General features: G+C 39.4%; 1 protein-coding gene across 49 annotated transcripts in view; it reads right to left on the reverse strand.

The window, feature by feature from the left end:
* Positions 1 to 2,575: 2,575 nt before the first annotated feature.
* The window catches only part of RIMS1 (regulating synaptic membrane exocytosis 1), a 318,536-nt gene continuing 307,340 nt past the window's right edge, over positions 2,576 to 13,771 (reverse strand). For 47 of the 49 annotated variants that reach the window (XM_048077390.2, XM_066994704.1, XM_048077397.2 and 44 more), the window contains 5 exons: positions 13,018 to 13,159; positions 9,184 to 9,296; positions 6,402 to 6,503; positions 5,163 to 5,302; positions 2,576 to 4,809 (listed from right to left, as the gene is read on the reverse strand). In XM_048077390.2, coding sequence (XP_047933347.1) covers positions 4,591 to 4,809; positions 5,163 to 5,302; positions 6,402 to 6,503; positions 9,184 to 9,296; positions 13,018 to 13,159 — 716 coding nt within the window. In that variant the 3' untranslated portion in view covers positions 2,576 to 4,590. Of the gene's footprint in view, positions 4,810 to 5,162; positions 5,303 to 6,401; positions 6,504 to 9,183; positions 9,297 to 13,017; positions 13,160 to 13,771 lie in introns of those variants that run through there. The other 2 variants (XR_010830508.1, XR_010830507.1) reach the window with 2 other exon arrangements.

A 13,771-nucleotide genomic window follows, 5' to 3' on the forward strand; every position in this document is an offset into this window, starting at 1 on the left:
AGATCATAAAACCTGGATGAAGATTTGATCTATATTGACATGCCTGCCATACACATCTTTTATAAACATGGTATTTAACAACTCCCAGCATACATGGTCACACATACAGCCTCTGAGAAAATATATACATGACCCAAGCAACCTGATATAGAAGAAGATGTTCCTGCTTATAGCAGGGGAGTTGGACTAGATGATCTTCAAAGGTTGCTTCTGACCCAAACTATTCTATGATTCTATAAGCTGGGCGTTTTATTTTCCTCCTAGAGAGAAGTGGCAGGGCTGGGAGTGAGGTATTAATCAAGATTCTTCTTTTTCTTGATAGACTTTGGTGGTGTTCTTGATCACTCAAGATGGCCAGAATACTCATTGCCTGAATTGAAAACCACATACTTTAACAACAATCTACTTTATTTCAAATTATTTTCTTCCATGTTTGGAGAATTACATTGTGGTTAACATGGAATGAGCATGTGGGGCTTTAAAGAAAGAACAACTTTGCTGTTAGGCATGAATTTCTTCACTTATTGCAAAAGAAGAGTATGAAGCCCACAGCTTTTTTTGCTAGAGTTATGTGGGCTGTCAACAGTAGAGTAGTGACTGCAGGGGAGCAGAAAACAACCACAGGTAGAGCTGCTGACTTCATACAGGACAAGTTAGTGGCTATTAGTAGAATCCTGGATGGCACAGAACATCCACTGAAGGTCCACTCTGAACTTTTCTTCATCTGAGAATCATAGAATCACAGAATGGTTTGGGTTGGAAGGGACCTTGAAGATCACCCAGTTCCAACACCATGGGCAGGGAGCCCTCCCACCAGACCAGCTTGCCCAAAGCCCCATCCAGCCTGGCCTTGAACACCTCCAGGGGTGGGGCATCCACAGCTTCTTCGGGCAACCTGTGCCAGGGCCTCACCACTCTCAGAGTGAAGAGTTTCTTCCTTATATCTAATCTAAATCTATCCTCCTTTAGTTTAGAACCATTACCCTTTGTCCTTTCCCTGACAAAGAGTCCCTCCCCAGTTTTCCTGTAGGCTTCCTTTAGGTACTGGAAGGCCACTATAAGGTCTCCCCAGAGTCTTCTCTTCTCCAGGCCGAACAACCCCAACTCTCTACCTGGGCTGAAGTCAACTTTCAGGAGTGTCATTTGTTACTGAAAATAGGCAATGAAAGTGAATGTGTCATTTCTCTGTGAATTATGAAGGAAGGAGACCAAGAAGCGCTGGGTTGTCCTACCAACTCAGAGAAGTTCTGATGGCTCTCTAACACAATGGTCAAGGTCAAAAGCTTTTTCTCCTACCAGAAAGAGGGACACTACATTTGCATTTCAATATAAGATTTAGAACATCTGTTCATCACAGGGAAACTAACTTTCTGGTTATATGTCAGGGATTTTAAGTTTAGTATCTTTGGTCTTCTGCACATCGCGTGTAGCGCAGTACTGTATTCTCAAGGGAAAAGCAGGAGGGAACTAAAAGCTGACCCATCTTTGTAGCACAGCAATCAGCAATGAGTATTTAAAAAGCAGCAGTCCCTGGAAAAGGAGACTATCACATAACTTATCTGTCCTAGTGCAGTTTATTGCTTCTGTCCTGAACTTTGTCCATGTGTGACTCCTGTTCATCCAGAACCCGAAATGAAGTTGTTCAAGGTGTTCTTTTGCTGTTACATTTTCTGTGCTCTAGGGGGGATCGGATATGCTAAACTTTATTTATTACTCAGGATCGTAATGGGAGAGGTATCCTAGTTTCAGACACAAAGCTACGAGATTTATGAAACTAAGGGTTTTTGCAATAGTATAACAAATTGTATATGTAAACAGATCACTCCCACCACACAGAAGCAGAGATATAACATGCCTTTTCTCAGAGATTTACCATGTTTAATTATCCTTTTTTTTTTTCAGTAGCTTAACCATGTATTCAGTTAAATAAAGTAATAAACAAAAGTGTTCAAAGTGAGGCAATATTGTCTTTATGTTATTTTTCAGTTGTGATCAGGTATCTGTGGGACATGGAAAACTAAAATCAAACAACATACATAATCTTTGATTCTCTAATAAAATTTAGTGCCAAATTCTGCTCTCAAGTAAATGTCTATACAGCAGGATCCATCGTGGCATTACAGTACAATGGCATTTTTCTGGGTTTAAAGAGTGCAAAAGTTCAGAAGTTGTTCACACGTCTTAAAGGCTTGTCACACACCAAATACAGAGCTGGTGTCTGGCTCTGACACGTACTGCCCCACTGACCTAGTGCAAGCAGACACGGCATCGTTCAGCACAAGTAAACTGATTGGATTTCACCAGATTGTAATTTGGCTAACTGACTTCATTTTGCCTGCTTCGATGAATGAGAGCACAATTTGGCTCCTTCCACGGTGAAAAGGCAGCCAACCAAACACGACTTTCACCAGACCTCAGTTTCTGGCCCCAGATTTCAACATACACTATTACATCGATCAAAAGAACCATAGAAATCACTTATCATTTTACTGTTCCTTAACACATTTCACACAGTCCTGCAGCGAGCAGAATCACAGATGAACCTCAGAACATACAGAGAGCACAACTACTACACTGGACATGAAAAGGAAATTTTATTAAACATGTTTACATAACATGAGTTGGAAGTTCATTTAAAAGCACAGGGGAGTGTTAAGACAAGTGGTCAAAATAGAAAGATACTATCGAATTATAACTAGTTGTTTTTTGGCCACTAAGACAGAACAGGATCTAGTAGTAGTGCACCAATACTTGAGTTCTTCCTGCTCAGCAGGTCGAGCAGTAATTAATCTGCGCCCTACGGAAAGATGGGCAGAGTAATTCCGACGTGTTGAGTAATAATAAATAGTTCACTTGGTGCAGGCAGTATGTCTATGAATTAAAACCTAGTGTGTACACAGTTTCTACATGTGTTACAGCCCCACAGTAGGAATCTACACCAAAATATTTATTAGAAGGAATTTGGTCCGTACTACATCACGTTTTCCATAGGGTAAAAAATAAAGTCCATCTATAGACATTTAGCACCAGACTCACAGACCTAGCCTGGCTAAAACCTGCAAAATGTCTATAAGAAAAATGGATGGCTTAGATTTCTTGGTTACTTCAGTATAGTAATTACGAGCAAACTGTACAAGTACATGCAACATACAAGCTGGCCTATGTGGAACTAACATACATTATTAAATAACCTTTTTCATCTCTTTTTACAAAACGTGCATGCAGCTTTGAACAGTTCCAAGTCATGCTGCTCTATTTGTGTGATCACAAAATTGAATGGCCTGTAAAAGGAGGGGAAACATATCAATGCACCTGCAGAATCTGCAGTTTTTAGCACATTTACAGAATATCACAAGGGATTTCAAGGCCAAGAAGAACTCAAATGAATAAAAAGCAAATTGAATTTTGACTTTTTTTTTTCTCCAAAAAGTAAGATATCTTGCGTTAAAAAATCAAGCTTTGTGCTTGCATCAATCTCAAAGAAATGTAAACTAAAATTTGATAAAAACATTAGTAAGTGCAGAATATTTCAACTGGAATTTCCAGTGAAACACTGAACAACTCATACCATGCTCTATCCAGGGCAGACAAGTGCGTCTGAAGCGACACACATCAGAGAAGCCTGGGTACAGCTGAAAGTGTCATATGCTCAATCCATTCCTGGTCAACATTTTGGGAAGTCAAATATACATTTATACACAGAAACGTAAATATTTCGTCTCCATTTCTAGGAGGAAAACTGCATTACCAGTAACATATTCAATGTCAAAAATTAAGACTAAAGCTGCTTTATACCAGTCCCCAGCATTAGTTGCAGAAATCTTCAAAATTCTTCCATGCAAAACATCATAAACATAAAAGTTATTATATATAATGCAAACATATCTGCTTTTATTTTACAAAGAAAAAGTGGCACTGTGATGATTAGTTATTTTTAAGAATATAACCTCGATCGGTCATTTGTTCTGGGTTCCCACATGAGAGACTTTGAAGCACCAGAACCGAGAAACGATTTGAACTTGCTGGAATTGTAACTGTGGCTGTTGAACACTTTAACGATGCTTACAGAGATATGCTTCAGCCCTTTTGGTTTGTTTTGTTTGGTTTAGAAAAAGAAAGGAAGGGTCTCTGTTAGCGTTGTGAGGACTTCTACAAAACTAGCAGAATCACATGGCAAAAAACTAGTGGAAGTAACAAGTACAGAAAAACTGCTGAAACACCAGGAAGTTAACACTGCTTGAGGGCTCTGTCAAAAGGTGAAGAAATACAACATTGTTAACAGAGTGAGAGCTTCCAGTTTGGCTCATATTTGACTTAATTTGAATCTAAAGGTCCCTCTTTCTCTTTGTTTGTTTGTTTTTGGATCAATATAAGCATCAGTGATAGTTGCTAATAGATTGGCCATACGTGATATATTTTTGTTCTGTCAATGTAAGCTGTCTCTCAACAAACAACTCAGACATATTTTTGGATAACTACTACAAGCAAAAACAGAAGTGATTGTCTCTCTCCAACAGCATTTTTTGATCGTGTGAGTATCTGGTTCCAATCGTTATCCTGGGTGGTGTTTTTATTAGACAGCACCTGCTACTATGACCTAATACAGGGAGGCCCAGTTGAGCTTTCCAGAGATGACTGGGAGGCCCTGCGTGTCAGGGGAGTCAAGGTTGGATCCACTAGTGATGAAGGTGGAAATAATTTATACCAGCCTATTACCACACTGGACAGATCCAGTTCCTCCAGAAGGATCTGGGCAACTCCCATGAAGCATTTGTGATCCATTCGGCCATAGTCTCCCCAAACTATTACCTGAAAGAACATAAAATACAGGTTCAGCCTTGTCCTAAAAGCCATGATCACTCCTGCTGTATTTCATGATGTGTATTGTAAGGAAAATGTTATTCTTAAGGGTGAATGATTTCTCCCTCTTGCAGGAAAACGTAATGGCAGGACAGGAACGAGAGTCAACAAAAGAGAAATGTTTAATACAGCCAGACATTTCACAGGTCTGAAACCACAAGCCACAAGGATGTGTTTGCTGGTATTTATAAAATTAAATGCTTAGCGAGTTGGAATGGGTTTACGTATATTGCTTAAACTTAAGTAAACATACAAGTGCTTTACCAAATGATAGCCTAAAATGGGATTAAGAAGCAACTGACCTGAAGGACTTTACCCTGTGGGCTTTCATCAAAAACCAGTGTCTGTTGGTACAAAGGATCAAGGGTCTTTCGTGCAATCCTTGTCTTCTTCTTAGCTATACACGCTCCATTTTCCAATAAATACACTTTGACATATGGAGCTGCAAACAGAACATCACAAATTTTGTGTTTGAACTTAAAAACTTCTACACTGCATATCTGAGCTGAAGGACAAAGGCCATAGAAGGAAACTGAGTAGAAAGAACATGACACATGCTATCCTCACTGTATAATATGAATGCAATTACGTTCACTAAATAAATGACACAGACCATAAGATATCAAATCAATTTTTATAAATCTTGAATTTTATGATCCAAGATGTTACTAATAACAATTGTTTTTCATTTCATAATTTTCATAATTTTGTAGTTTTCATTCTACACTTTCCTTTCCCAGGAATTAATTGTCACTGCTAGAGAATCTGGAGTCTCTATGAATGTTCAGAGGTCAGAGATACACTGAAACAGAAGACTTTGATATTTCATTGAAAGGAATATTTAAAACTAAGTCATTCAGATAACACTGACTCTTTCATCTTCAGCTCCTGAGTAGGTTGTGAAGTACCATTTTGCCAAAATATTATCTAAAACAACTATTCTACGTGTTACAGTAAAGCAGTGGTTGTAGTGGTGATTATAAACCTCTTCCGAGACAGATTTCTGTAAATAAATAGGACTCAAAAATGTCCTTATAAAATGTTACAATTAAATTTCTTTCATTACACAGGTTGTTGACACTGGCACTAGCATCACCTGCAAGCTTCTTCAAGCACTGCTGCACACAGAAGACCATGGCATGTGGGTCTGCTAAATTGCTTGTTCAAAGCACATTCATCTGTTCTCCATTTCTTGTTTTGATGTGGAACAAACACAAAGGACTTCATCTACATCAACAAAGCCTCTCTGAGAGATATGACTTGCCTAAATACATGGAAATATTTCTGCAAATGTTCCTTCCAGAATGGATTTTGAGTTGCTGAAAATCGTTCTTTGGAAGGTAGCAAGCAATTAGTAGATGCAAGGTGGTAAGAAGTGGACATTGGTAGCAAGGACATATCCATACACACATTCTTTGTTAAAAAGCAAACCAACCAAATGCAGTTATATCAAATGAGGAGCTTAAAAGTCCCCAGTCTCCACTTATCTGCATACTTCATATTCTTGTTTTCTGTTCATATATTGTCTATTTGTCCCTTACCTGGGGTAGATTTGGAGCCAGGTTTTTGCGTGAGGCCACGGGCTCTTATGACTTCTACTTCTAACTGACCCTTTTTGTCCACCATGCCAATCTGGATATCACCTGAGAGGGAGAAAAAAGAAGCTTGCATTTTAAAGAAGCAGAACAGCCTGGGAGATAGGGCATAAGAGTGGGAAACAGACTGGTGTGGTACTAGTCTTCTGCATTAGTGTGCTTGTCACCTCTCCTCCTGTTCCCTTAAATTTCTCCATCCTTAACCCACTACTGAAAGATACATACTTAGCAATATGCCCTCTCTTCATGTACATTTTATACCTGAGCTCAGTATTTCTGATCCATGGGGACAAGCAAATTTATAGCAACACTTCAGTATCACCACCATACTTTTGATTTTGCACTGTGAATTATTTAGAGACTTCCTACCCAGGACTGCTGCCCCAGTGTGCCAGTCACTGACACACAGTGCCCTGGCAGTGATCCCATGCCCAGACATCTTAAAACCCAAACTCATGTTCAGATATCCCCTCAGCTGGAAGTTTCTACCTCCAAGCTGAGATGCAAGAGATGGCAGTGCAAAGGTTCCTTGTCTGATATAACAGGAAGGAGAACTGCTGATAGAATTTAACTTTGAAACCCTCTGCAACTACAATTGTCTGACTGGACCCCCAGTGTAAGGCAGGTACACCAACTGGATGAGGTGTATAGTCAGAGGACGATGCCCTAGCCTCATAGGGACTTAAAAGAAGTCGTCTTCTGCAAAGGCCTCTAACAAGTACAAGGGTGACAATTCTCCTGTTTTTATCAATGTTCCATGCCCATTTTCAGTCTGAATAAAATGATGCAACATGCTAAAATAATAGCTTGCTTTTGCCACCATTCAAACTGCTGAGTTCTGACGAGATATTTCTTACATAAAAAGGAAAGGGCTTTAGTCTGAGACAAATAAAATACAAGAAAAGTTACCTTAACCACAGTTCAAAGTATTACATCTCTGTGATTTTGTATATTAGGGAATTAGCTGGGTAGATATCTAATACACCACTTAGAATCAAAAATACACAATTTGACACATGAGCTGTGTGAAACCTGTGCAAATAAATGAACTATCCATATATCCATGCCACAGCTGAGTATGGCTGTATTTGAGATGTAAACTCTGAATTTCTTAAAACAAAGCAAAACCCCAAAATAGACAGTCCTGAACTACATAATTTGGGATTTCAGATTTAGAAATACAGCATTTTGAAATTAACCTGGCATGAGATTTTCACATGCTTGTCTAATGGTAGATTGAAGCAGTGTTTATACCCTGATACTTGAGGTATGGCAGAGAAGCAGGGAATATTTCTAGCTATCATACTTACCTTGAATAAACAGAGCTCTGTGTTGTGCTAAAAGCAGTCTAAAGGAAAATTCCAAGATGTTTTAAGACCACATCTTAGGATCGCACATCCAAATAAAAACATGCTACAGGCAACCAGAAGGGGGAGCAACAATACAAACGTTTTCCAGTCATCACTGGCAACTGCATGTAGAAAAGCTTCTGAAAATTGTTAAAAAGCATGACAAAGTGCTTTTTTGGGGGCTGAAACCTGAGCATTTAGTAAATAAAACGGTTCTAAGAAGTGAAAATAAATGTATTACTCAAGTCACCTGCAGAAAAATATTTAGATCAAAATCAAGAGATGAAGGAAATCTAGATCCTTATACCAACAGAGCCATTTAGATTTTTATTGGGCAGATAGTCTATCAATTATCTTCTCTTTCAAATTACAGAATAAGTGTATTTAATAACTTTGGTGCTTATTAATGCATTAAGCAAGTAGCAGTTATCTGGACTTATACAGCAACTCTTGCTTTACAGGATACTCAAAGCATCAAGGAAGTCTGTCTCCTTCTGCTCATGAGTTGGCAGAGGGACACACTCCTTTACAGTTTTTCTGTCTCTTTTTCCTCTTTTTTAGCAGCATCTCAGTAACCCTCCCTGAAGCTGACTCTTATGAGAGCGCTGTACTAAAGCACTGGCCACTTATGATTTCCAGCATTGTTGCAGGCGTGGATCAAGTATTCCTCACTTATCATCCTAAACATGTAATATGTGAAGCATGCCTAAGATTTGCTCAAGTATGAGCAAAAAATTATCAAACCTTTCCAAGGATACATACACAGCACTGTGCCGTTGCACAGCACATACACTCATAGCCTATTCATTACCAAGATAAAACTAATGCTACTATAGGGAAATCCAGACTGGTTTGGAGTACAGAGAAGATCACTGATAGTTCTAGGCAGCTGCTGTAGAAAAGGATTTTGTCTCCTCCATTAGAAGCACTGGCTTTATCAGCAGCTGATTACTGGGCATTGCAAATGTGGGCTGAAGTTTCGAATTCTGGGGTTACTTCAGGATGAACTAAGCTTGGACAAGCAGAGTTTGTCAAGAAACTGTCCATCACATTCAGTATAATCTGTGGCAAATATAAACCTTGAACAGCTGAGATTTTGCAGTGAGCTACAACTGGAAAACCCACAATAACTTTTGAGTGGGAAGGAAACTGAAGCCCCTATCTTCAAATTGCAAATGAGATTAGCAGACACCTCCATATAGCGCAAATACTTTTTTCCTTCCATTCTGGATGCTAGCATGCTAGGTATACCAGTGACTTTTGTGTTTACAGTGAAGGAAGCCACTTTGTAAAAGTCTTTTTGGTGCTGTAGTCTCGCAGTGTGTGCGATAATTATTGGCTAATTATGCATCTAACATAGGAGAACATATTATTCTTACCCATGGCAGGGGTTGCTAGCGTTTGCCGGCCTACTAACTGTGCAGGTCCAAGTCCATCAAGGAAATCACTAAACTGACTGTCAGCACCCAGCCGTACTCCAGGAAATATTAAGCTGAAGGAAAATAAAAGCTGGTTAAGCATAAGAACAGGATTAATTTCCATTGTCCTACAGTATCTACCCAAAAAGTACTTCTTACACAAGGTGAGCAGCTCAGGACATGCAACCACAAACTGCTCTGCAGCAACAGAAATGAGCTATCTCCCAAGGACCCCAAAGAAGTAAAGTGAAATTCTGCATGTGGAACAAAAGTAGTTCATACAAGTAGTTCTTGCTAAGGAGCTCTCCAGGAGCAGCAAAGAGCCTGACAGGTGAATAAACTATGAGTGACCTCGTATGGCAGAACATAAAAAGCCTCATGAAATTTAGGAGCCTATTACTCATTCCTGAATGCTTGATTTATTTTGTAATACATACATCCAAAGGCCATCCGCATCAGTTAAGATAAACAGGGAAAACCAATGCATATGCTAAATTAATCTGATTGTTGCAGCTGTTTAATGAAATCATAAACTGGCAAATAGTGCTAGTGTGGATGAGACCTAAACCTAATGCCGCTCCCTAGCCAAATATTTTGGTAGCCACATCTGGATTCACAGCGAATGCCCATCCCTCTTTCAGGACTGAAATGCAATGCAACAACATAGAATACACATGCTTTTCCAAGCTGCTTTCTTGTATTCCAGAATCTCCACTTTTTTTTTTTCCCAATACATATTTTTTTTCCCAATACATATGTTCTCTCCAAAGAATAACAGAACAAAGAAACAGAAACAAAGAAACAAAGAAACAAAGAAACAAAGAAACAAACAAAAAAACAAAAAAAAAAAAAAAAAGGAGGGAGAATGATCCATGGTGGGAAAACTCAGCTTCAACTTTCTCATCAAAATTAGGAGGAACAGAAGAAGACTTTGAACTAAGTCTAGATAGCGTCTTACCCAACGCACCAGCCAGCATTCTGCATCTGCTTCTCTCTCAAAGGTAATTCCCTATTAGACTCAAGAACACAGTAACAAAACTTCCTAATTAAAGCACCTCGCGTGAAAAGCTTTGATTTCCACACATCAGATTTACGTGATCCATTCAATTCACAGTAAAAATTCTCTGCAAACCCTGGTTAGTTGAGTACAAGATGTCCATGCTTCTCTTCAAGACTAACTACTCTTAATGTTTCCATGAACATACAGACTGCCTGTAACTAACACTGGCCAGGAAATATCAGCATTGTACTTCTCATTAGAAAACTCTGATTTTCCTAAAGGTATGCTTTTCACAGAAGTTTAAAGAAATCTTATTTAAGGTTTCTTTAGATGGAAGAGGAGAACCTGGAGGCCTTCAGTTCAGCCATAAGCCCACTGGTAATGGCAGTCACTTAACACCAAGGTGCAGGTTCAAGCCCTGAGCCCTGCCTGACAAGACACCCAGCCTGCTCCTCTGCCCAGTGATGCTTCTCATTCACTCTTGCTGCTGCTAGGATTGGTTTCTTGTTTGTTTCTTTGGCCTTTTTCCCCTAAATGCCTGGTACATTTTGGTGGGGAATTACTAGCATTGAAAATCTTCACTTCCGAGTGTTCTCATTCTTCAGACACTTCTAACCATACAAATAATAATGAAGGGTGTGAGTACTCCATTCACCTTAATGTGCATTAATTGCAACTCATTAAATTCCAGTTATGGCTCAAGCAGAAGAACATAATGTGATACCTGGGGTATCCACTGTAGGACTGTGTGATCTCAGCTAAGTTATTTATCTCATTGGTATTGCAAAATGCAGGATGAGGCATAACACTGTAATAAACTAACTAGGTGAGCCTGCAATTAAGGGCAGTATCATAAAGTACACTCACAAGGAAGGAAAAATTGTCCATGCAAATTCAACATCAACACCTCCTAATTGTTATCAGTAAGAGTGAACTGCACACAAAATACTACTCAAGCAACCAAGGTCAAGCTCCTGCTGATTTTGATAGGAATCTCATGGAAGGAAGTATAAACCTAGTAAACAGCTTTGCCATACAAATGCAGGGGAAGTCTGAGTACAAGGTGCTATCAAAAACCAATTCGTACTCACACTAGCAATAAGATCTGAAGTCAAATGTGACATTTCTAATGTTTGAAAAATGGCCGGGAGAAGAAGGGAGGAAGAGGATTTTAGGACTGGGTGGCACAGTGCATACACCGCTGATTATGTCATGCAGTTGTGCAGCTTCCTCTCCACCTTGTACTCGTGTCCAACTCATGTTCTAAAAATAAGACAGTGATGCATGTGGGGGAAGTGACTGTACAATAAAAGATTGGTTTATTGGTCATCTTTCTTACAAGAATATCCACTTTTAACATTTTTCCTTCACTGTGAACTAAACCCAAAGCTGCTGTAAACTAACGCTGTTCTACCATATTCAAGTAAGCTCACAGAGCACCCGAGGGTATGACCTACTCTAAAATCACAGAAGCACAGAAAAATGTAAGACCTCAGAAAAGTTTTCTAAGACAACAAGTACAGCTCCATGATGAGCAGAACCGTCTGGTATCCCTTTTATCCATGGCATTGCATCCTGTTAAAGGAATGCTTCTCTTCCTTCACTGCAGCAAGTCATATTTAACTGTTTAACCTGGGTTTTGTTATCTGCCTCCTTTAGCTCATTCTCCCTGGCTTCCCTTTGGAGTAAGTCACTGTCAGATACAGCTGTTCTTCTCACTTCACTGGCCTCACTGTTTCTTTACCCTTGCAGGGAATGGAATAGGGATGTGGAGATCAGGGTCATTGGTTAAGGTTAAGTGTAAACTAAGTCAGGAAATGAAGCTGAGGCATCTCGAGGATTAGGAATCAACCAAAAGAGCTGGTAGCTCTAACAAACCAAAAGGTCCTCACCTTCAGTGCTGGTCTCCTAACTCTCCCATATTGCTAACCTGCCAGTCCCCAGCTTCCTTATTAGTGTGGTCCGATTTACCTGGCCCTTCATCACCATGGTGATTGACTGGTGCCCTACAGACTGACAGTCCAGTGTAGAGAAAGTAAGGAAGATGGAGTGATGAAAGGTAAAGGTAATGCCCTATCGTCTCGTGATGGAGAAAATGCACATTTACACATCTCCTTCCCACCGTCATGGTTGCCTCTGGCTCTTCATCCTTCTTAAAATGTAAGAATCCAAGATCCACTAGCAATTGTGGCAGTCAGGCAAGCATATAAAAAGATGAAGCCAAAGAAGTCCTAATCTCTCTTTCTCTACCCCTTCCCTTCACACAGTCATCCAGAGGTGAATGAAAACAGCTGCCCCACTACCCACAGTTGTGTGGCTTATTTTAGCTGATGCAGTTGGACTCTGGTGTTACAATTCTCAATAAAAGACTTGGACCAACTCCAAACTAAACTCTTTGTGTACAGTATTACTGAGCAGAGTTTCATATCACAGGGATTTACACACAACGTCTGAAGTTTAACTCTGAGTTAATCCAAACACAACTCAAAGAAAAACTACCCCTATGTTTTGTTTTGAATAATGCACTCTGAATTCAGTTCTCTTCTGATGAACAAAATGCCTCACAGGATGGCAGAGAAAATATGAAACCCTCAGAAGTCCCCTCTTAATTTCAGTCTTCAACGACTTTGTATTGCATGCCTGATTAGTTCGGTTTTGCTAACATTTTCTCAAGAGGAAGAATCTATGCACAGAGCTATCCCCTTCAGCCAAAGTTGGGACCTCTGTTCACATTCTGTTTTCTTTAGAAGAGAAGAAACTTTTCACACATTACTGATATTTTTAATGCCACTTACTTGCCCTCAGAGCTGTAACTATTTATGCTACCATCAGTGGATTCTCGACTTGGTTGTCGAACCATACGACTTCTCATCTCTGCTGCCATTCCTGTCTCTGTGCTTCTCTGTATCGTGCTCTTTAATTTCTTGTTGCCAGCCTCTAAAAGCAGATAGAAAAAAAAAAAAGTGATAGTTAGAATGACAATCTAGCATAAAGCCTTTCCTTGCAGTTTTCCTCAAAAAATGGTCTGACTTGACCATTACTATTTCAGAATACAAAAAGCCTATTCTCATCAAAGAAGGAAAGTCTCTTCTTCAGCTGCAAACTGGTGACTGTTTCTCTTTAAAAGGGCTGCAGCCCTATATTAATGAGTTATGAATACCCTTTATATAGTTGGAATGTGGACCAGAATGATTGTGATAGTGTATGCTAAGCATATACTCAGTAAGGTGTTTCTAGCCACCTTTGCTTGCGTGACTACAGAAGAATTTAAAATTCTCACAGAAAAAAAGAAGAAATAAAATTCTTCATGCATTCAACAGAAAAACGCTACTACTTAGTATCAAAAATATAATAACATATTTTGACCCAGCAAAACCTTACTTTTCACCACAAAGTAAACAGTGTGCTTTACATAACTTCTAAGCAGAATAAAATCTTTGAGACTCCCCTTGAAAGACGACGGACTTCACAGAGCTTAGGTTTGCAAATGAACATTACAAAGTAATGTAAATCTTGTGAAATTTTTTAACAGCTTGGTCCGTTTGGAAA

Source organism: Anser cygnoides, chromosome 3 (assembly GCF_040182565.1).
Source record: "Anser cygnoides isolate HZ-2024a breed goose chromosome 3, Taihu_goose_T2T_genome, whole genome shotgun sequence".
In the NCBI taxonomy this organism is placed as follows: domain Eukaryota; kingdom Metazoa; phylum Chordata; class Aves; order Anseriformes; family Anatidae; genus Anser; species Anser cygnoides.